General features: G+C 40.8%; 1 protein-coding gene across 1 annotated transcript in view; it reads left to right on the top strand.

Moving 5' to 3' along the window:
• The first annotated feature begins 74 nt into the window (after positions 1-74).
• Positions 75-24,072, top strand: part of Trappc11 (trafficking protein particle complex subunit 11) — a 45,867-nt gene continuing 21,869 nt past the window's right edge. Inside the window, exons 1-18 of the mRNA XM_051169656.1 lie at positions 75-318; positions 2,837-3,062; positions 4,024-4,193; positions 5,877-5,947; positions 7,112-7,226; positions 9,703-9,802; positions 10,121-10,194; positions 11,983-12,079; positions 15,045-15,178; positions 16,847-16,994; positions 19,051-19,144; positions 19,758-19,837; positions 19,933-20,011; positions 20,087-20,141; positions 20,443-20,588; positions 21,214-21,275; positions 21,393-21,525; positions 22,682-22,812. Coding sequence (XP_051025613.1) covers positions 311-318; positions 2,837-3,062; positions 4,024-4,193; positions 5,877-5,947; positions 7,112-7,226; positions 9,703-9,802; positions 10,121-10,194; positions 11,983-12,079; positions 15,045-15,178; positions 16,847-16,994; positions 19,051-19,144; positions 19,758-19,837; positions 19,933-20,011; positions 20,087-20,141; positions 20,443-20,588; positions 21,214-21,275; positions 21,393-21,525; positions 22,682-22,812 — 1,923 coding nt within the window. The 5' untranslated portion in view covers positions 75-310. The remainder of the gene's footprint in view (positions 319-2,836; positions 3,063-4,023; positions 4,194-5,876; positions 5,948-7,111; positions 7,227-9,702; positions 9,803-10,120; positions 10,195-11,982; positions 12,080-15,044; positions 15,179-16,846; positions 16,995-19,050; positions 19,145-19,757; positions 19,838-19,932; positions 20,012-20,086; positions 20,142-20,442; positions 20,589-21,213; positions 21,276-21,392; positions 21,526-22,681; positions 22,813-24,072) is intronic.

Here is a 24,072-nt window from a genome sequence, read left to right as displayed (position 1 = left end):
AATGCTTCCTGTGCCAGCGGAGGCGGGGAAAAGGAAGTCTCGCCTTCTGCAGCCGGCTCTGGAGCTTGGGCTGTCGGGATTCCGTGGCCGCGTTCTGTGACGCTTCTGCGTGGCTCTCCCGGTTCTCTCGGGGCTGACGGCGACTCGCCGCAGCCGCAGCAGGTCCAGGGCGTGTGGCCTGGGTGAGTTGGGCCCAGAGACCTTCCGGGCCAACCCGGCTGGTTTGGGGGCCTGCGTTTTCCTGTGGCGTCCACGGGTGCAAACTTGGCATTTCTCCTTCAACTGCAAAGAAGAAATCACGTACTTCTAGATGGAGAGGTGGGAGTGATGGAGGAAGGTTGCGTCCGTTTCTAGGACTGTGAGGTTATTCTCCTTTCCCAGTTGCAGCTATCAGAGGTGAATGCTGCGACCCTGGGGACAGTGTCTTCACCCAGGTTGTGTTACCCCTTTTTCCTTCACCAGCTTATCCTCCTGCGTTTGATCTTTTTGCAGTTGGACGTCTCTGAACCTTTGCCTGCTAGCCGACATCTTGCCCTTTGAACCACCTGTTTATTGATAGCCGTCTTCTTTAGCAGATACTTTGATTGGGCTAGCTTGTTTCTCCTCTACGCTAGCTGTCACATCATTTCCCTGGTGCCGAGGACTTACTTTGGACTTCTGTATGTCCCCTCCTTATCAGTAGTTTGCTTTGTTTCTCCATTATTTTCCAGGAGATCAGGAAATTATTTCTTTCCTGTGTGTCATTGAATTCTATTCAGTTAGAACTTGTCCTGCCCCATCCCTTTGAAATCTACAACATAAGCAGGGCCATTGCAAGCGCCAAAGCTTGTAAGGCAGACTATGGCGGGGGTTGCTGATGCAGTCAGTTTTCATGACGTTGTTGGAACAGATGGGCGAGAGCTACACTGTCAGGTGTGGTAGGCAGTAGCCACGGGTGACTATAGAGCACTTGAAATTGTCCAGTCTGAGCTGAGGTGTGCTGTGAGTATAAAATACACGTAGACTTTGAAGACTGTACACAAATAGGTTTTTAAAAGCTCACCGATAGCTTATAATGATGTTTGCAGAATACATTTGGCTTAAATGGAACATAACTAAAATTACAGAACACTCACACTCTCTCTCTCTCTCTCTCTCTCTCTCTCTCTCTCTCTCTCTCTCTCTCTCTCTCTCTCTCTCGTGTGTGTGTGTGTGTGGGGGGGTGGGAGTTGAGATCGCCATAGCCCTAGCTGGCCTGGAGCTGCCCTGTAGACTGTGGAATTTGAAGCAATCCTCCTGCCTCTGCCTCTTGAGTGCTGGCTTTACAGGAGTTTGCTTTCTGAGCCTGCTTCTCTTTTACTTTCTAATGTAACTGCCAGAAATTTTAACATTCTTTATGTGACTCGTACTATATTCCTTTCTGGCAGAACTAATTTTAAAAAAACGTTGTAAGTTCTTTCTACTTCCTCTCTTGTCCACTCCACATTCAAGGACCACAGCCATGTCTTTTGAGCCTCTGGAATTATTCAGGAAAATCAGCGCTATCACACTCTTGTCCAGACTGTTTGGTGCTAGGCGAATGTAGGAGCCATACTATATTTTGACCACTCCTAGGCTATTTTGCTCTTCATCCTAAAACCCACAGAAGTAATGCGTTTCTTTGCCCCCGTAGCACAACCCTTCCCAAAAGTCTTTCAAAGCACTTCTGCAAGCTTATGTTGTAGACATACGTCATTTCCGGGAAGCTTCCCAAATCATTTTTTAATGCCTGTTGCTCCTTTAACCCTTAAGCAGGAGATAGCTAACTAGTAAGGGTGATTAACTTTTCAGTTAGAGATAATCCACATTTTAGGGAACACAAGTGGCATTTTACAGTTCACTATTCTCATGCTGTCTTTTGTGTAATGTGATGGTGACAGTCACTTCTTTAAAGAAGCATATGATAAGTCCTTTCAGAAATAAGGAATCATTTAAAAAATATGGTGACAATTTTGATTGGAATAAGCACATTTTTATATACGCATTTTCTCAGGTCAATGCACATCTGCATTTATTGTAGAGTTAGTTAAAGGACACAACAGAAACATGCCCTACACTTTTTCATTCATTACTAGTGTTTCTCCTAGAGATTTTCCTTTACCTATTACATTGTCTTATATTAGGAAAAGCAAGAAAATAGCTATTAGATAAGGAACATGTTATTTGAATTCTATTCTAAGCATTGAGAAATTAGATGTTTGGAATTCCAGAGAAATCAGAGGAAGTTGGATTTCTTATATACGTAAGTCAATGAGCCCTGGGATTGCAGCATGCGCCACCATGCCAGGCTAGATCTATTTTAATTTCATCGCTTACCTGCTTTCTTTCTTAGTCTGTTCACCCCAAACTTTGATGTATATTTTGAAATAGTGCTAAAAATAGTGGTCTGAAAATTGACTACAGTTTTGTTTTGTTTTTGCGTGGGGGGGGGTTAGAAGGCAATGCAATTAGTAACTTTTGTTTGTTTTTTGCTTTTTGAGACAGTTTCTCTCTGTAGCCCCAGCTGTCCTGGAACTCTTTGTGTAGACCAGGCTGGCTTTGAACTTACAGAGATTCACCTATCTCTGCCTCCTGAGTGTTGGGATTAAAGGCATGCTCCACCACCGCTGTACATTGCAATTAGTAATTTTCATAAGTCTAACATTGCAATTAGTAATTTTCATAAGTCTAACTGAAGAATTAAAGTTTTCATTTTGTTCTCTTCTGTTTGCTTGACTATGTACATGCAGAGCCTTTTATCTTCTTGTAATACTTACATATTAGATATTGATGTTGGTTTTTAAAATTGATTATGAACATACTGACATTTGTATTTCAGATCTTTCTGTGACGTCTTAAACATGAGCCCCACACAGTGGGACTTCCCTGTGGAATTATGTTGCCGGCCTATGGCTTTTGTTACACTCACCGGCCTTGACTTGGTGTATAATGCTGTCCATCGAGCAGTCTGGGATGCTTTCTGTGCCAATCGGAGAGCTGATCGGGTACCAATTTCTTTCAAGGTGCTCCCAGGCGACCATGAATACCCAAAATGTCGATCAAAGGTAATGACCTTAGGACCACGTGCAGTCATTCATAATCCCTGTCCTCTTTATACTCACAGCCCTGTTTCTGTTGTGTGTATTGGACAACCCCTGAGTTTATCAGGGCGAAGGTGACTGTTGTACCTAAGGGAAAACAGGTGTTTTCATGTACTATGGAATATAGGTATATGTTTAATGGCACTTATTTTTAATCTCAAAAGGACTACTTACATTGCTTACTATACTATGAACCTATATTTTTCTTTTTAAAGAAATGTATTTATTAGTGTGTGTGTGTGTGTGTGTGTGTGTGTGTGTGTGTGTAGGTCCGATGACAACTTGTAGTGTCCTTCTAGCATGTGGGCCCTGAGGATGGAGCTCAGGTAGTCCTAGGCTGTGCAGAAAGTATCCTTCCCACCTATACCCCCTTTTCTTTTCATTAAAATGACCCCCACATCTCCTTAACTTTAACAAAGTCTTCACAAAAGGAAGGCCCCACATTAGCTGTTCATCATTTCCACTGCCAGATAGAACCCATGACCTTTGCAGTGGGGTTCAGTTTCATAAGTTTTCAGACCAGATTTATTTTATCCACAGGTAAGGTGAAGTGCTGTCATGGCAGTATGTAAACAGATGAAGCCATAGTGGGTTTCAGATCGTTTCCATATTTTACAAGGATAGAAGTAGACCTGGAAAGGGGCTGACTACTTCACACTAGCCAAGACCCCTGGCATGACTGGACTCCTTCGCTTTGGCCATTCTTCCTCACACGCAGTGTGGTGTCTGTGTGGTTGAGGTTCCGCTGTAGAACTTAAAGGCACTTACATCCATTGTTAACTTCTGATGGGCTGACTTTCTCATCTGAGACACGGGCGGTGTGTGCACACTGAGTAAAGCAAGTGTGTGTAAAGTGCCCGGCCCGCTGGAGGTGGTTTCTGTGTCTTTTCTTATCAGATAACCCCAGTTTTGTCGCTGTTGGCAGAGAACGTCCTATGAGTGGTACATTCCTAAAGGGATCTTAAAGACCGGCTGGATGAACAAGCATCTGAATCTGGTGCCAGCACTGGTGGTTGTGTTCTATGAGCTGGACTGGGACGAGCCTCAGTGGAAAGAAAAACAATCTGAGTGTGCCACCCGGGTGGAAATCGTCAGGTACGGTGCTGGCAGACCGCGGTGGTACCCAAGTGTCTGTTGGTTACACAACCTTGTGTGTGCTAGGCAAGCACTCTGATGTTTTGAACAAAATCCCAAACGTTCAATTTTACCAATAAAGACTCAGGAGCCAGATGCTGGTGTGAAAGCCTGCTAGCTAAGAGAGGCAGAGAAAGCACTCAGCTGACCTTCCTACTCAGCCAACATCCCAGAAGGAAAAAGCCCCTTCTCTTTATCCACTCTGTCTTTAAAAACCTTCAAATTGAATGTCCCTCTTTTCTACTTCCTGTGCATCTCTCCATCCATCCTTTAGGCTTCCTCTTAGTCTCTGTTTTTTTCCTCTGTTCATTCCCTGTCAGCTGGTTGGTTGCTCCACGTCTTGACCTATGGCTGACTGTTCACAGAAAGCTCTTGGATTAAAGCCACACCAAACTAGAAACAGGCTTTTCCAGTACACACTCTTGGGGTTCAAGATGTGATCAATTATCCTTCAACACACTTAACCTTGAGCCATTTCTCAGCCCTGTTTACAAACACTCATTAAAGTACCTGAAAACCGTTTAAAGTGCAGTGGTTACTTTGAGATTGTTAACCTCCACTGAAACTTGTTCTGTTTCTAAGAGATAATGTAAGTATTAACTATACAGTGCCAAGGGTGTGAAGAAATTTAGAAGACAATTTAGCCTGAAGTTCCAACTTTTTGTTTTATACTATGATCTCTTTGGGAGTTAACAATTTACTATCAGGCCTCGAAAAATACTTTTTTTTCAAAGAACATTTTTTAAAAAGATATATTTTATAATGTGTATGTGTGTATATGTGTGTACATGTGAATGTGTGTGCATGCATATGCATGCTGGTGCCCGCATCCCCTGGTGCTGGAGGTGCAGACTGTTGTGAGCCATCTCACAGAGGTTGCTGGGAATTGAACTCTGGTCCTCTGGAAGAGCAGCAAGAGCTCTTAACTGCTGAGGCATCTCTCTCGCACTCTCATAAGACTCTTACAAATTACTTATCTTTACTGTGTATGTGTTGTGCATGAGTTGTATTTGTGTTCATGTGTGGGCATCAGAAGACAGCCATGGAGGGTCGGTTCCTTCCTTCAACTTTCACATGTGTTTTGGGACTTTGACTCGGGTCGTCAGGCTTACATAGTGAGCCCTTTACCCCCTGGTGTCTCACTCGTCCCCATAAGACTTTTGCTTTATCACTGTGTAGTTCTAAGATAATTATTCTAGACGACTAATATAGCATTAAGAAGAAGTAAGTTAAATAATTTTTATCAAGAAGTGTCTGTTAAGATTTCACATTAAAATTTTTACATCTGTTTATTTTACTTGGGAGGCAGGTCTCGTTTGGGGGAATGTGGTCTGTCCTTGTGTTATGTGAGGTCGGGGAGTCAACCTAGGTCATCTTGCTGGCCCTTGAATTTCCCTTTTAAAGCAGATTTAGTAAGCCTGTAAGCTTGATATAAGACTATACTTTGAAAACGGAGGTCGGTAGGGGAATACATTGTGGGAATGCAGTCGTTTGTAGGAAAAGATTTTCTCTGATCTTACTGGTTTTTAGGTGAAATTTACCTTCAGTTGAACTGTGAAGTTTGTGTTTTATGTGACATCTGAAATAGTTTAGCTAATACAAATTAGCTGCTTTATTAATTATATTGTTATTTTTCTGCTGCAGGCAAAGTTTGCAAGGGAGGAACACAAAGGTTGCGGTTGTCCTCATTCAAAAGAAAACGCCTTTACCTCCAGGTATCCGAAGGTCCTCTGTTGCTTTATGCCCTAGTTGCTAATACCAGGAGGTAGAGGTTTTTTTTTAGTGTTTAAATGTTTTACATGTTCATTTGGAGGCTGACAGTATGCTAACTTTTGTCTGTCTGTTTGTTTGTTTGAGTTCTTTCTTTCATTCATTCATTCTTTTTTTGAGACAGGGTTTCTCTCTGTAACAAGAGCCCTGGCTGTCCTAAATACCCTTTGTAGACCAGGCTGCCCTCGAAGTTACAGAGACCCCTTGCCTCTGCCTCTAGAGTGCTGGGATTAGAGGTGTGCACCACCATGTCCCAAGTATGCTAACTTTTAAAAAGCACTGATAAAAGGCCAAGAAGATGATTCAGCAAGTAAGGGCAATTGCTGATCATCTGAGCTCAATCACTTTCCAGAATCCACCTGGTGGAGAGGGAGACCCAGTCCATGGAAGTTGTGCTCTGACCTCCACAGGTATACTGTGGCTCATGTGCAAACACACATGTGTGCTCACATACAAAACACACACACATACATATGCACATACATGCGTGCACACACACACAATAAATAGTAAAAGGACAGCAGTAGTGCACCAACAAGTGCTTGTTATAAGTAATAAAAGCCAGTCACACTTACAGATGCTGAGGCCTACTTGTTCATTTCGGCTTAGCCCCCATGTATGCATGTATCAGTTGACAAAGCAGTCACTTAAAGTGTTACTTACTTGTCTGATTCTACCTAAAATTTACCCTCACACAAAGAAACGTAGGATGTGTACTATTAGGCAGGGGAATGCTTCATTTAAACGAGTCTTTCCTTTCCTCCCAGATCTTCATAATATAGAATGGTTTTGGTTGCCATGTTGAAGAGCGTAGCATTCTGAGACTTGGGAAACTTCCTCCATGAATGACTGCTTCCATTGATACTTAAGCTTTGAATCAGCCATGTGATGTGGTTTGGGGCATTATTTGTCCTGTCTGTTTTGCCCACGAGAAAATTGTACCATACTTTCCAAATAAATACGAACACAGTAACTTTTGGGAGCCCCGAGTCCTCAGGACGAGCTGCTCCCTGTCTGCCATGGTGACAGGGGCCTGGAACAAACTTGGGTAAATTTTACTACAGAAAGCTGACACTTGTGCTTTGTTTCTCTTTGGGGCTTGTCAACAGGGGAAGATGTTATTGCGTCAGAGCGGGCTGCAGCTTTATGCAGTGTGTGTGAACTCTCCGGCAAGTCTCTGTTTGTGCTGCCCCACACTGACCACCTTGTGGGCTACATCATAAGGTCAGTCAGGGTTTTCGTCCTTCTCCAGGAACGGGAGGTTGGTCGCTTAGACCCTTGGTTTACAAACAGCAAAACGTTCTTAAAAACACCGTGGATGGTGAAGTTCTGCTAGGCCAGCCACTAAGTGAAAAGACAAAAGGAGTCTGAGTCCAGCCTGGTCTACATTAGCAAGCTCCAGTCTATCTGGGGCTACATAGTAAGACCCTGTCTCAAAATTCAACCAACCAACCAACCAACAGTGAGGCTCTTGCAACGTTTTCCTGATAACCAGGCATATCTATAACTATTTAACCTGTTTGGCTTAAAAGCAGAAAAGGGTTTAATTCTGTGTAACTAGGTTTTTTTTTTAAAATAGCATTTGTTTATTAATGACTCAGGGGACAGGGGCATGCACATATCACAGATGTCAGAGGACAACTTAGGGAAGTCACGTCTGTCCCTCCAACTGAGGTTATTCAGCTGGGCAGCAAGCAGTAATGACCTGCTCAGTCATCTTGCCTGCCCAAGTATAACTAAGTTTGAAGGGTTAGCCAGGCCTGTTTGTCCTCTGGTCTGTTTTGCTGGGTAAGCACATGGTTTATCTGAGTGCGCAGACCATTTGGAAACTGAAACAAGCTTATCTTTGGTGTTTCCTGAGATCCTAGAGATAGAACTAGCTTCTTTAGACAGTTGTGGTAGTGCACACTTGTAATCCCAGCACTCGGGAGCCAGAGGCCGGTGGATCGTTGTGAGTTTGAGGCCAAGCCTGGTCTACAAAATGAGGCTAGCACAGCCAAGGTGACACACAGAAACTCTGTCTCGAAAAAGGAAAAAAAAAAAAAAAAATCAAACCAAAGCAAAAAACCCAACAACAAAAACCTGGCACCTTTGAGAAGGTTATCTTTCCCTCAGTGAGGACACTATTAAGACGTTCTGGCTGCAGCTATTTCACAGTCCGTCCCTATTGTTCTCACTTGGAAAGTTTTCAGTACAAGCTTAAGTTAATAACATTTGTTTCAAGATTAGAATCTTAACTTTATTTCCATATTTTAATATTTTTAAAACTATAGTTTTGAAAGTTAACAAAAAATTCTAATCTAGAAAATCCAATTTAAAATACATTATCTGCCAGATATGGTGGCACATGCCAATAATCCAAGGAGGCTGAGGCAGGAGGATAACCAACTTGAGGCCAGCCTGGGCTACACTAGTGAGTTTAAAGCCTTGTCTGTAAAGAAATAAATATAATATTTGATTTTAAAATTTGACCTATCCTGGTTTTTTCCACAGATGTAGTAAAAAATCATTTGCATATAGGTTAAACTTACATTATATTCTCATGAGGAGAAACCCGAAGTCCCCTGTTAGTTGCCTGTGGGTTCCTTTTTCTCTCACGCCCTGCACACTTAGCTCTAGCCGGTTCTCCCTCTATCCAGGATGTGGAGTGTTTCTGGGCACCGCTCAGACCGCTTCTTTGGTGCTTATATTAGAGTCATGATTGAAGCAGGCTTTAGTAACACCAATGGTATTTCTATCTTGTTTGCCAGTTGTTTTTATTCTCCCCATAAGTTTTCTTATTCTTTTAAACTCTAAATCTTAGAAGAATAAAAAATAGTGAAATCTAATTCAATTTTAAATCTTTTTTCAGATATTTTATAAAGTTATAGTAGGGATAAAAATAATATCAGAGATCACCTAATTTCTATTAATTTTAAGGTTTTTAAATCTGTTATCCTGTGTTATAAATGATTTTCAGTGGTACTAGGGAAAATCTTATTTTAGACTTTTTTTTCTAGAAATCCAGATTATACATTGCTTCATTTTTCATCTTAATCTTAAAGTATAGTGTTGGCCAACATTTTTTTTTTTTTATTAATTTATTCTTGTTACATCTCAATGGTTATCCCATCCCTTGTATCCTCCCATTCTTCCCTCCCTCCCATTTTCCCCTTATTCCCGTCCCCTATGACTGTTCCTGAGGGGGATTACCTCCCCCTGTATATTCTCATAGGGTATCAAGTCTCTTCTTGGCTACCTGCTGTCCTTCCTCTGAGTGCCACCAGGTCCCCCCCTCCAGGGGACATGGTCAAATGTGAGGCACCAGAGTACATGAGAAAGTCATATCCCACTCTCCACTCAACTGTGGAGAATGTTCTGACCATTGGCTAGATCTGGGTAGGGGTTTAAAGTTTACTGCCTGTATTGTCCTTGGCTGGTTGGCCAACACTTTTATTCTCAATAAATACCATTCTTTTGTTTTGTTTTGTTTTCAGGTTTTTGTTTTGTTTTTATTTTTTGAGATAGGGTCTCTCTGTGTAGCCTTGACTATCCTGGACTCACTTTGTAGACCAGGCTGGCCCTGAACTCACAGCAATCTGCCTGCCTCTGCTTCCCATGTGCTGGGATTAAAGGCGTGCACCACCACCACCTGGCATAAATACCATTCTTGAAAAGAATTTGGTTTTGGGTAACTGTACTGCTTGTTGTTTTTTAACAGGTTAGAAAATGCATTTTATGAGCATGCTCAGACCTATTACTACACTGAGATCAGAAGAGTGAAATCTCATAAAGAATTTCTGAATAAAACAACACACCAGGTACATTTTAAATAACTAATAAAAGCATTCAAGAGCAGATTATTCATCCCTGGTTAGTTTTGAGATGATTTTTATTTCTTCAGTATTGATATTTTAAATTGTTTTAGTACTTTAAAGGTTATTCTTTTAAGCTCTTAAAAAAGTTCTTTTGCCCTTATTTTCAAACTCTTTTACCTGTCAGAGCTCTTGGAAGCATTTTTAGCCATATCCTTATTGGAAACATTGTAAACTTAAGCTTGAATAATTTCCTATGTATTTGAATGCATTATAATAAATATCATTTTCATGTTAAAATAAGTGTATACTCATTCTTTTCAGCTTTTGTTTGTTAGACATCAGTTCAAAATAGCTTTCTTCAGTGAGTTGAAACAAGACACACAAAATGCTCTGAAGTAAGTTTCTGTTTTCAAACTAAATCTTTATTGCCTGGATGTTAATGATACTATCCTAATTATAGCCATCTATGAACCCCCATCACCTTGTTTCATTTTGTTTTTTGTTTTTTTGAGATAGGGCTTCTCTGTGTAGCTGTGGCTGTCCTGGACTCACTTTGTAGATTAGGCTGGCCTCGAGCTCAACTGCAGTCGGCCTGCTTCTGCCTCCCTGAATGCTGGGATTATAGGCATGCACCACCATGCCGGCTTCACCTTGATTTTAAGATACTCATGTTATATTCATATATTTATTTATTTATTTTTTTTATATTCATATATTTAATACGTAGTTTTTTTCCCATGTTAACATCAGAAGTAAGTTGTCACCAAAACCTCCTGGTCTAATTTAACTAAAATTCATGATCTAAAGAAATCAGTGTCACAATTGTCTTCATTTTTGTATTTTTCTATTTGTATATTCAGTAAATGTCTTGAAACTAATTTTCAAAGCATAATAAACATTAGACATTTATTTATTCCATTCACATAAGATTTTATCATTAATTGTTCAGTTTATCACATCACTTTGTACTTGAAGGCCCTGCTTGGAGCCTTAAAGGTTAGCTGCAGGTGGGTTGACGGGGTTAGGAGTTTTATCCCTTTGTTTATAGCAGCTGCAGTTTAGTAAATTTTATCTTTTTGTTTTAGCTCAGATTTTTTCATGTACAATGGCAATGTGGAAAGGAATTTTAAAAAGAATAATTATAATTGAGGAGGCAGACAAATCACAATAGATCAAACTAATAGCTGGCTTTAATGTATTTATCTCTCTGGGTGGGTGGGTGGCGTCAGTTAAGACCTTCAGCTTTAGTCTTGTAAGACTAACAGGAGAGCGCTTGCTAGAGAGGATGAGGCCAGCCTTTGCCGTGCACATGCTGCATCTCCTCTGGCATCTTCCTCATTCTCCGTTACTGGATTCCATACAGTATTGTCTCTCCTCTGTAGCCTAATCCAAGATTAGTACTATTTACTTAACTTTTCTGTGCACTTGGGTTTAAAACCCTTTTTCACTTGTTCTATCTTTTGAACCATCATTTCTAAAGTTGTTTTTCTTTGAGAAACTTAGAGTGGTACTTAAAAGCAAACCAAAAACAAACCTTATGGGACATGGTGGCATATATATATCTGTAATCTGTAAGTCTTGGGAGGCCAAAGCAGGAGGACATACAAGTTCAAGACCAGCCTGGGCTGAATAACAAGTTCCAGGCCAACCTGGGCTATCTAGTGAGACTGTCTGAGAAGTACACACGCACGGCTATATTAACAGTGCTCTTTTTTTTTTTTTTGAGACTGGGTCTCATGTAGTCCTGGATATTTCGGAACCCACTATGTATACCAGGATGGCCTTGAACTCAGAGATCTCAGAGATCCTACTGCCTTTGCTTTCTGAGTGTTGAAATTAAAGGAGTGTGCTACCATGCCCAGCAAACAATGTTTATTTTTTAATGTAACTCTAGAGAACCATCCAATTTACTCTCAGGTTTCAACCTTTTATTTACTTGTTATTGACTGGCTAGTTCATGATAGAACAACTCACAGTAGGATGGGTCTTTTTATTGTGAAGCTTTGATTAGTAATCAACAGATTGTGTGTGTGTGTGTGTGTGTGTGTGTGTGTGTGCGCGCGTGCTGTTATTGAAGAGGTAAGAAATGTTACATAAATATTGTCTGTTATAAGAATATTGTTCTTAGGACTCTTAAGCATTATTTATGTCATAATTAACCTTATTCCTCATGTTCACACTAGGAATTATAGGATTGCCTATAACCTTGTACATGAATTGAGGGCCCATGAAACTAATATTCTGGAAATTAAGACGATGGCAGGATTTATAAACTACAAGGTACAGTTCTGTTTGAAGTAAAGGGGATTTACCTTCAAATGTTATCTTTTTAAAATGCAGAAATCAAAATCACTTTCTTGATCCAAAAAGGTGGTATTTGATGAATTATGTCATCTTTTCGATGTCCTTTTATTCAAGGACAGCTTTGATTCTCAGCAGTGTCATAATAATAGTTATACTTTGAATTTGTAGATACGACTATTGAAAGTTGAGTTTTTCAGTATTTGTATGTAAGAAAAGCAAATAGTGAGAAGAAAGTTGCCTGCTGATGAGTTTTAAAAGATGCAGCATATTAGAATTGTGTAAGCATTTCTTGCCTTCGTGACAACCATAGAAAACACATGTGTTCACTTTAGTGGGTTGGCTTTTGTTTTTTCTTTTTGCTCATGTTTTTGAGCCTTGGTCTCACTCAGTGTTGCATAAGTTGGTCTTGAACTCGGGCTCAAGTGATCCTCTTGCTTTAGCCTGCTGAGTAGCCGGGACTACAGTGTACACCACTACTGCTGGCTCAGTTCGCTTTAAAGAGAACCCCGCTGTTGTTTGAGCAGTTCACACTTGCCTACTGTAGAGATGATCCTGTTTGTCCTGTTCCTGTCTGTCCTGTTCCATCCCTGAGCCATGACCGTTCCGTTTTTCCCTCCTTCCCAATACACATTAGGCTGCTGTTGTTTTCCCACTCCTCGTTTAGAGATGTCTAGCACTGGGTGGTGATGTATAATAGAGGATATATATATATATATATATATATTAAAAAAAAATATATATATATATATATATATATAAAATATATATATATATATATATATATTTTTTTTTTTCAGTGAGCACAAATCTAAAAGTGGCTATTCTCCTACCTGGCAATCCTTTTTAGGAAATTTCTTTGCCAATTATGGTAATATCTGTAACTCACAATCTATGGACACTATGGAACGTAGTGGATATAAGCCAGTTGGTGGTCAGTTAGGCACATTTTGATGGAACACTAGTAAACTATACAGTTAAGAATGTGGCAGCTATGTGTCTCAGTTTGGTTCCTGTTGCTGTGGTAAAGACCATAACCCACTAGTTCTCAGCCTTCCAACTGCTGCAGCACTTTAATGCAGTTATAGTGACCCCAGCTATAAAATTATTTCACTGCCACTTCATAAGTGTAATTTGCTACTCTTATGAACGTAAATATCTGTGTTTTCCGGTGGGCTTAGGTGACCGCTGTGAAAGGGCCATTTGACCCCCACCCCACCCCCGCCCAAAGTGGTCTCAGCCCACAGGTTAAGAACCACTGCCATAAGTAAAAGCAACCTGGGGAGGAAAGGGTTGATTTGGCTTAAAAATCTCAGGTCATAATCCAGTGAGCTAGCATGGAGGGGTGCTGCCTTCTGGCTTGCTCTTCATGGCTTGCTCAGCACTGAGGACCACTGGTCCAGGGTGGTACTGCTCACAGTGGGCTAGGACCTCCCCACATCAATCACTAATCAAGAAAATATGTGAAACGTTTCCTTTCATGGGCTGGAGAGATGGCTCAGAGGTTAAGAGTCCCAGCTGCTCTTCCAGAGGCCCTGAGTTCAACTCCCAGCAACCACAAGGAGGCTCATAACAATCTATAATGAGATCGGGTGCCCTCTTCTGGTGGGCAGGCCAACATGCAGGCAGAACATCATATACATAATAAACTAATAAATCTTAAAAAAAGAAAGAAAAGAAAAGAAAATGCTCTGAGGCTTGCCTACTGGCAATCTGATTAGATACATCTTCCCAGTGAAGATTCCTCTCCTCAGCTATGTCTAGGTTTGCGTCAAGTTGACAACTAATAATGTATTGTAATACCGCTAGATGAAGAAAGTCAGGTGTAACTCAGCAAGCATACTGAGCTGATGCCACAGGTTCCTAGTTTATAAATATGAATATACACACTTGCCCGGTTGTAGACTATACCGGCCATATGCTAAACACTAATTGCCTCTGAAGAGAAAAATTAGATGACTGAAGGACATGGGTGGGTGGGTAATAAGCTTTTTGGGCTGGCAGCTGGCTTAGTGGGTAAAGTACTTGCTGCACAAGCATGAGGACCTGAGTTTGAATCCCCAGAACCCAGTTAAAAGCTGGGTGTGGGGCCTATGGCTGTAACTCTAGTACTGCCTGGGGTGCGTGGGTGGGTGAGACACAGGCAGGCAGATCCTGGAGGCTCGCTGGCCAGCTTGCCTAGCTGTAACTGTGGGCTTCAGGTTCGCTGAGAGACCCTGCCTTCTAAGTAAAATAGCGAGCAGTAGAGCAAGAGCTATGACATCATCTTGTAGCTTCCACATATGCACACAAGTTTACATGCAGACCACACACATATGCACACATAGAGCGCGCGCGCGCGCGCACACACACACACACACACACACACACACACAGAGTTTATATATATATTTCTTTGTACCTAAAACATAAAATTGAAAGTTGTTATGAGCATATGGAAATAAACTTTGTCTTTGTTTCTTCTGGGCTTCCACTTGCCCTCAGTTTATGTGGAGTGTACCAGTTTTGAAACAGTGTATAGTTAACACTCAAGGAAAAAATGTTTTGAAATTTTCTGTAAAGTTTGTTGTTGTGTAGGCAACTAACCCTAGAAAATGCAACAGAAACTTTTAATTTTCTACCAATTCTATTGCTCACAGGCAGTCTCTTCTTTACAGTCCTATTGGAAACATTACAGCCCACTATTACGTTCTTTTGGCATAATTTTTTAAATTCTATATTGTGAAAAGCCTTTTAAAGGCGTAGGGAAGATTCAGCATGTTGAATTATTGTGCCTCACTTCTCAAAGTGTCCCGATGGAGAGGATTCCATTGCAGAGAGCTTCAGAGGAGGAGAATGTGCAGGCTCTTAAAGTTTATATGTCGCTAATGTGTATGCCTGTGCCTTCTCCCTGATGTGGGGATTGATTTTCTGGTTTTTTTTTGTTTTTTGTTTTGTTTTCCAGATCTGTAGGCTGTGTTTTCAGCACAACACCCCACTGGATGCAATTGCTCAGTTTCGAAAACATATTGATTTGTGTAAGAAAAAAATTGGAAGCGCAGAGCTAGCATTTGAGCATGCTGCATGGATGTCTAAACAGTATGTCTAAGTTGCATTTTCTTAATATTTTAAAAATAGAATGTGGGATTTGAAGAGATGGCATTAGCAAAGGCCTTGGTTCTAAATGGAATTAAGTGGGTCTTTACTAGGTAGGTTCTTTTTTGGTTTTTCGAGAAAGGGTTTCTCTGTGTAGCCTTGGCTATCCTTTACTCACTCTGTAGACCAGGCTGGCCTGGAACTCACAGAGATCCACCTGGCTCTGCCTCCTGAGTGCTAGGATTAAAGGCGTGCACTACCACGCCCTGGCTTTAAGTAGTGTTTTAATAATATACCTAGGTATGTATCCAGAAATAGTATATATTGATTGGTATAATTTCTTGGTAGAAGTCAGGCGATTTAAGTACCATCTTTTACGTTCAACATGCATTATTCATCGGGTTTCCACTTTTCTGTTGCTGTGCTAGAGCACCATGACCTAAAGCAACTTACAGGGCAAGGAAGGGTCTAGTTCGTTTTACACTTGCAAGTAACAGTTCATCGCTGAGGGAGTCAGGGCTGGGCTCAGGCAGGAGCTGAAGCAGAGACCATGAGGAGTGCTGCTTGCTGGCTTGCTCTTTCTTCGTGGCTCCTCATGACTTGCTCAGCCACTTCTTAGACACTCAGGAGCACCTGCTCAGGAATGGCGCCACCCACAGTGGGTGAGCCCGTTCACATCAGTCATTAGTCAAGAAGGTACCCCATCGACTTGTCCATCAGCTATCTCATAGAAGCATGCTCTCAATTGAGGCTCCTCCTCTAGATAACTCCAGCCTGAGTTAAAGTAACAACAAAAGACCAACCAGGACAGTCTTTTAAATTGCCAAAAGTAGGCCAGGCATGGTGGTGCACACCTTTAATGTCAGCACTCGGGAGGGAGAGACAGGTGGATCCCTGTGAGTTTGAGGCCATCTTGGTCTACAAGCTGAGTCCAGGACAGCCAAGGCTACACAGAGAAACCCTGTCTCAACTATCCCCTCCACAAAAAATGCCAAAAGTTACTTCCAGAAACTTGGATATAGTTGAAGAGTGAGGTTTATGTTAAGCTCTAATTAAAGGGTGTAGATGGACTTGAGTTATCACAAATGACTGAAATAAAGAACTTGTTCAGTTTTTAACTAGTATATATAACTATTTACAAATAAACCATCTGATATTCAATAGTTTTATATATTTACTTTACATCCTGGTCATAGCCCCCTCCTCTCCTTCCAGTCCCACTCTTTCTCCCCCACTTCCTGTCCTCGTTCCCCTATTCCTCGGAAAAAGGGAGCCCCCCTCCTACCCATCCACCCCAGCTCATCGGCATCAGGACTGAGTTTGTCCTCTTCTCCTGTGGCCTGGCAAGGCAGTCAGTCCTGTCAGGAGGAAGTGATCGAAAAACAGGCCACAGAGTCCATGTCAGAGACAGCCCCCGCCCCCTGACTTGGGGACCCACATGGAGCCTGAGCTGCTCATTGGCTACCTCTGTGTAGGGGCCTAGGTCCAGTTCATGCATGGTCCCTGTTGGTGCTTCAGACTCAGCTGGCCCCTCTGGGCCCTGGTTAGTCGGCTCCATTGGATAATACGGTGTATTGAGCTATGGATTCCAGATGAGTAGTTATTAGGAGTAAGCCGCCTTTCCTTCCTGTTACAGCCATCCTGTTGATTTCTTGGTTTGTTTTCTTTAAGATTTCAGGCCTTTGGAGATTTATTTGATGAAGCCATTAAGTTGGGGTTGACAGCTATTCAAACACAGAACCCTGGTTTCTACTATCAGCAGGCAGCTTACTATGCTCAGGAGCGGAAACAGCACGCGAAAGGCCTCTGCAGCCATGACGTAAGTCCCAGATAGCATCGCCTTGCTCTCAGGAGGCTGAGTTTCCCTTCCCTTAGAGAAGCTAGGGCTCATGCTGGTGATTTTCCCCCTCTTGTCTTTGAATATATTTTGAATTATTACGACTTTTCAGTCAGGTATTCCATGAGAATAGTATTTATATTTATGTTTTACATATATTAAGATTTTAAGCTTTGGCTTATTGTAATTTGATTATATTTAATAGATTATTAAAACTAGGTTTTATGAAGAATATATAGAACAGGGCATTAACAAATAAGATTCAATAGGATATAAAGTAATTGTTTTGTTAAAAAGTAAATTGAGCTTTAAACCTAAGTGTGATTTCTTGACACAAAATTTCATTTTCAGGAATTGGATGATAGGTCCTAAGGGGTAAGGTCCAAGGTTAGTTATGAAGTTCTTGTAAGCTTATTGATTGTAATATAAAATAGGAATTCTTTTTTTAAAACATTTATTTATTTTTATGTGCATTGGGATTTTGCCTGCATGTGTGTCTATATGAGTGTGCCAGATCCTCTGGAACTGGAGTTACAGACAGTTGTAAGCTGCCATGTGGGTGCCGGAAATTGAACCCAGTTCATCTGGAAGAGTAGCCAGTGTTCTTAACTGCTGAGACATCTCTCTAGCCCTATAAAATATGAATATTATAAAAGTTTATTAAATATGCACCAGCAGAGAAACACAAGAAACAAATATTTAGAAGTATATTTAGTGTAAATGAAATATACAAGGCTGGAGAGATGGCTCAGAGGTTAAGAGCACTGGCTGCTCTTCAAAGGTCCTGAGTTCAGTTCCCAGCAACCACATGGTGGCTCACAACCACCTGTAATAAGATCTGGTGCCCTTTCTGGCCTGTAGGCCTACATGCAGGAGAAACACTGTATATGTAATAAATATAAATTTTTAAAAAATGAAATGTACAGAGTATATTTAAGTGGAAAAAGTGGTTGAAAAACTTTACAAATAATTTTTTCATGACAATATGTGAGAATAATACGTATATTCTTAACAAGCTGCAGTAGATTTATTTATTTATTTATTTAGGTTTTCGAGACAGGCTTTCTCTGTGTAGCCTTGGCTGTCCTAGACTCGCTTTGTAGACCAAGCTGGCCTCGAACTCACAGTGATCCGCTGTCTCTGCCTTCTGAGTGCTAGGATTAAAGGCGTGTGCCACCACACCCAGCTGCAGTAGATTTATTAATAATTGGAATTTTATCTTTTTCCTTTTGGGTGTTTTTATAATTTTTCAATAATGTAGTTATATTTTGGTTTTAAACACAAAAAGAAGAAAAAGTATAAATTACGTTCTTTCTAGTGCCAAAAAATACTCTTTTCTACCAATACTAGGACTAATACAGAAGTAATAATAAAGAAAAAGGGGGTCTTATTTTAGTATTCCATATAGTGTTTTTATTTACACAGAGAACATTTTTATATGTGAAATACATAATAACTATAATAGTTTCACTAGTTTATTAAAGCAGGGTGAAAAACAATGTATGAAAAAAAAATCACTTACTATGAAGTCAGCATCAGAATCAGAGATTTCAGACTTTGTAAGACTTTGTAACGTTTCTTTTCTTTCTTTCTTTCTTTCTTTTAGGGATGGAGATTGGTGGGTTTTTGTCTTTTTTTGAGATAGGGTTTCTCTGTGTATACCTGGCTGTACTAGAATTCTCTTTGTAGAGTAGGCTGGCCTTGAACAGATCCACTTGCCTCTGCCTCCAAAGTGCTGAGATTTAGCCTCTGCCTCCCAGCACTCTGGAGACAGAGGGAAGTGCAACTCTGTGAGTTCGAGACCAGCCTGGTCTACAAAAGTCAAAAACAAAAACTAAAAAGTGTTATCTACCACCACGCACTAACATTTTTATAAGACTTCTAAATGTTAGTAAAGGGTGTTAAATAATTTATGGTGGTATCAATAAATACTTGATGTTTATATTTATAGATATTCCTTTATGTAACCAAAGACTGGCCAAGAGTTGATTTGGAGTGGCTAACAAACTATTTCTTAAACTTGTTCTTTTGCTTTCAGGCTTCTGTGGTGTACCCCAGTCCTGATCCCTTAGAAACACAAGCAGGTGTTCTTGACTTTTATGGACAGAGGCCCTGGAGACAAGGAATACTAAGTAAATAATTTCCCTTCCTTTTTCTTGTAGCTTCAAGAAGACAGAGATAGCTGTCAAGCTGTCTAATGCCTAATGGGATCATAGGAAAATTATATTGAAATACATATATATGCTCTTCATACTTTTTAAAAAGTGTGCTTCCCGAGTCTGTTTGTTTGTTTTAGGATTTGTGCTCTTAGTTTTTAGAAAGTTTGTTACATATTGGAGTTATAATTAAAGGCATTGGTTTGATTAAAGCATTTGAGTATTTAAGCATTTTAGCTCTGGTGATTTATTTAGCATTTTAAAATGGCATTACCATGTATTGCCTTAAAAAGAGTGTATGCTGTCATTTGCATTCAGTGCATAGTTGAATTGAACAGCATACACGGCAGTTGCACCTTAAGTGCTGCTGCATCACACGTATGTCCAGCATCCATGCAGTTCAGACGAGGGGAGAGCACTCGGCAGCTGGGGGAGGAACCCCCGCTTAGGAACGCTCTCTACAGAACAGAGGCTGCAGAGAACTCTCCACGTCTGTTAGAATCGGTAAGATTCTAGAACGCCCACAAGTGTACTCAAGCGAAGGCTTGTGTTGAGTGAGCTGAGATGGGCTGCTTCTTGTCTTACATAGGCTTTGACCTTTCTGACCCTGAAAAGGAGAAAGCAGGGATTCTTGCCATCCAGCTGAAGGAAAGAAACGTCATCCACTCTGTGAGTCGCTTTCCCCAAGATCAACTGCTTGGGCCCTATTCTAGTAAAAAAGGAGATCGTTTTCACTCCAACGCCCACACCTTTCTTTCCAACAGGAAATAATAATCACCCTTCTGAGCAATGCTGTTGCACAATTCAAGAAGTACAAGTGTCCCCGGATGAAAAGTCACCTCAGTATGTACCCCAGCACACTGCTTCCGGGCTGCTTGGAGTCATGTTCAGTTGCTTAAGCCTTCTTTTCCTTTGCAGTGGTTCAAATGGGAGAGGAGTATTACTATGCAAAGGACTACACCAAAGCTTTGAAGTGAGTCATCACAGCTGCTGTTTATTTTCACAAGTATTCTGATTGCTTTACAATGAAATTGAAATAGAAGTTTGTATTGATGGATTTGTTACTCCTATGCCTCTTTTTATTAAATTCCAGCTGTGTGGTATTTTCTTAAGTATCCTCTGTTGGAAGTAATCCTGTAAACCTCAGGCTTGACTAAATGTGAATAGGGTCTGTTTAAGCATTCCATTAGGAATTTTCTTTGTATTTATGTAGTTTCTCCAAGGCCTTCCAGGCTTCTGGAGAAGCTGTGTCAGGGTCTTTGCTCACTCCTTAGGCTGCTGGACTATGTGATGTGTGACTACCGGAGCGAGGGGTGGTGGACTCTCCTCACATCCATCTTGACAACAGCTCTCAAGTGCTCCTACCTCATGGCCCAGTTAAAAGACTATATTACGTATTCTCTTGAACTCCTTGGAAGAGGTAACTTGATGCTTTTTCTATAAAAGCCCAGCTTTTTTTGCTTGCATCATTAGTATTTTTTAATTGAAATATTTCATTGGTAAATATTTAGAAGTGCTTTTATACTGGTTGTGGTGGTGATGCCTTTAATTCCAGTACTCAGGAAGCAGAGGCAGGTGGATCTCCGTAAGTTCAAGCCTGGTCTATGTAGTTTGTTATATGTAGAGAGAACCTGTCTCAAAAAAAAAAAATTGTACTTTTATCATATAAAATTCATTATGCTTGTCATCTTAAAAGCATTTAATGTAAAATCTGAAGGAGCTAGGAGGATACCACAGCCAAAGTGCGTTCCTGAGTTCAATTCCCAGTACCCACGTTTATGCCAGATGTGGTGGCTTGTGCTTCTAAGCCCAGCAGTGGGGCTGTAGGCACAGGAAGCTCCCTAGGGCTCCTGACTAGTCAGTCTGTCATAATGTTGAGCTCCAGGCCGGTGAATGACACTGTCTCAAAGGAGGTACAGGTGTAAAGAATATGTTTTAGCAGGGCAGAGACGTGGCCCAGGTCCTCAGCACCCTTGGGCAGCCCTGGCACAGTAGGGTGAGGGACTGACCCTGTCTTATAGTTCTATTTTCTTTTCCTGTCTCAGCTTCGACTCTGAAAGATGACCAGAAATCTCGAATAGAAAAGAACCTCATGAACGTTTTAATGGTGGGTTATAATTGTTTGCAGAAAGTGTACTGTACTCACTTTGTGAAAGTGTACCCTGATGTGCATCTCTACGTGTCTTTTCTAACTAGTTGACCAGATCTCGAACTCTCATTGCAGAATGAAAGCCCTGACCCTGAGCCTGACTGCGATGTCTTAGCAGTAAAGACTGCTCAGAAGCTGTGGGCGGACCGGGTCTCTCTGGCTGGCAGCAATGTTTTCACAATAGGAGTACAGGACTTCGTGCCATTTGGTGTGTAGCCAACAGCCACAGTTTCAGAGAAGCCCTTTGTCTGAAGTGAATAAGTGCAGAATAATAAATGTGAAAGGTAGTCAGGCTACAGGTATCTCCTGGATACTCAAGAACCTTGTTGTATTTCTCTCCAGTGTCATAACGATATGCTATCAAGTGTTTTGGTTTAAGTTCAACAAGTATTTATTGAACAAATATGTGCGTGGTGAAGGCCTTTGTCTCATTCATTGTTACTTTAAAACACCACAAGAAAGAACATTTTCTAGTTTTGTTCTATTTTTTTAAAAAGGGTTCTCGGCCTTCCTAATGCTGTGACCCTTCAATACAGTTCCTCATGTGACCCTGAACCATAAAATTATTATGTTGCCACTTCATAGCTAAATAGTAATGTAAATATCTGATGTGCAAGGTATCTGATATGTGATCCCTAAAGGGGGCGTTACCACAGCTTGAGAAATGCTGATTTACATATTAAGTAACGCTATAATAGAATGCTGTATACATTTGTTATGGTGACCCACTTAGAAAAAGTGAGTTAAAGAAAATTGTTCTATGGGGAGGGGTTTTTCTGAAATATTCCCTGGTTCAAGTACTTACATTTATTTATTAAAATATACTTTGCTTATTTATAATTCAAGTATTATATGAAATATCCTTGAGAAAAATGGCCATTTAAAAGGTTTATGTTATAATGTCTAGGCAGGTGTGTTGAAAGAAACTAATTCAAAATAGCTTTATTTCCTTTTAAGTTTTGGCATCAACATTTTATGAACAAGTGTGTTTTAAAATTAAAAATGTTTTTGAAGCTGGGCAGTTGTGGTGCATGCCTGTGATCCCAGCACTCGGGGGGCAGAGTCAGCCACATCTCTGAAGTTCAAGGCCAGCCTAGTTCCAGGACAGCCTGGGCTACACAGAGAAACCCTGTCTCAAACAACCAACTCCCCCGAAATGTTTTTAAAGCCTTGTTGTTTAACCTTTGTTTATTTTCACAAAGAAAGTAAGGTTTGTGTTTGCTGAAGAGCTGCCGTCTCTGAGGACCCGGTAAGTAGAAGGCAGCAGGAGTGAGGACGAGCTGTTTCTGTAGAGCTGACTCCCAGGACACTGTGTGCTGTGGTGCCAGGACTGTTTGACTCAGCTCTTCTCCTTTCTTTTCCAGTACAATGCAAAGCCAGGTTTCACGCTCCGAGCTTTCACGTGGATGTCCCTGTTCAGTTTGATGTTTATCTGAAGGCTGACTGTCCACACCCCATTAGGTTTTCCAAGCTCTGTGTCAGCTTTAATAATCAGGTAGTGTATCCACTAATGTGTACGTTTCCATTGTGTGCATGTCATTGTAGAGCTCAGTAAACTGTGAAGTGAGTTTAGTCAGTCTTAGATCTTACTGCTTGATAGCTATCAAGTGATTTTGGCCAGACTTATTTAAAAATAAATGTACTTGTATTTCCAAACGTCTTGCAATTCAAATACGCTTTTTCTACTCTTAATTTTTTTTTTCATTTGAGACTTAAGTAAGCTAAGAACTCTATTTTTAGTGTAGCTTGAATTTGAAATCAGATATATTCAGTGTGAGCCTAGTCTTAGGTTTTAAACTCTTTTGGCTCATTTGTTTTACATTGTTAGGTTTTGTTTCAGAACTAATAAATGTTTGGTTTTGAAATACCCTGTCTTGAAAAAAAAAAAAGATGGGAATGAGAAAGCATTATGCAGGAGCAGGAGTGCATGTGTGCATGTGTTGGTGAGTCAAGCCGACCACCTTAATAGACGAGGCGAGGGGTGAGTGCTGAGGAGTGAGGCAGGGGGCTGGTGGCAACCTTGAAAAGTGAAATGGGTTAGTAAAGCCTCTTAAGATGAATTCATGAGTGCTTTATACATACTTCACTTTTAGATTGTGCTAATGAAAGAATTTATGTTTTAGTAGAAATTAACCATTGATAATACCGGACTAGAGAGATGGCTCAGAGGTTAAGAGCACTGGCTGCTCTTCCAGAGGTCCTGAGTTCAATTCCCAGCAACCACATAGTGGCTCACAAACATCTGTAATGAGATCTGGTGCCCTCTTCTGGTGTGCAGGTGTACGTGCAGGCAGAACACTGTATACATAATAAATAAATCTTAAAAAAAAAAAAAATTGATAATACCTAAGAAATGCCCCTGTAATTGAGATGCTTAGATAAATCTGGTTCTCCTGAAGATCAGTTTGTTTTTCTCCTAGCCCTCACCCAAGCAGTTCTTCTCATTAGTTTCGTGATGTTAAAACAGAAACATGAAACGTGAGGAACTTTATTTTAAGGAATTGGTAATCATGGAAACTAATTAGACATTAATTATATTCAGGTACAAAATGAAGATTGGGTCAGGATGCTAGTTGTGAAAAAGGAGGCTTTAGGATATACAAAGGCATTTTGCAATAGATAAATGTGCACTGGGGTGATGCCTCAGGGTGTAAAAGCATGTGGAGACCTCAGTTCAAATCCCCAGCACACACATAAAATTAACTGGGCGTGGCTACAGGTGCCTGCAACCCCAGTGTTGGCAGATAGAGAAAAG

This window comes from Acomys russatus, chromosome 27 (assembly GCF_903995435.1).
Source record: "Acomys russatus chromosome 27, mAcoRus1.1, whole genome shotgun sequence".
NCBI lineage: Eukaryota > Metazoa > Chordata > Mammalia > Rodentia > Muridae > Acomys > Acomys russatus.
The sequence above is the reverse complement of the archived record's forward strand: the minus strand, read 5'-3'. Positions and strand labels throughout refer to the sequence as shown.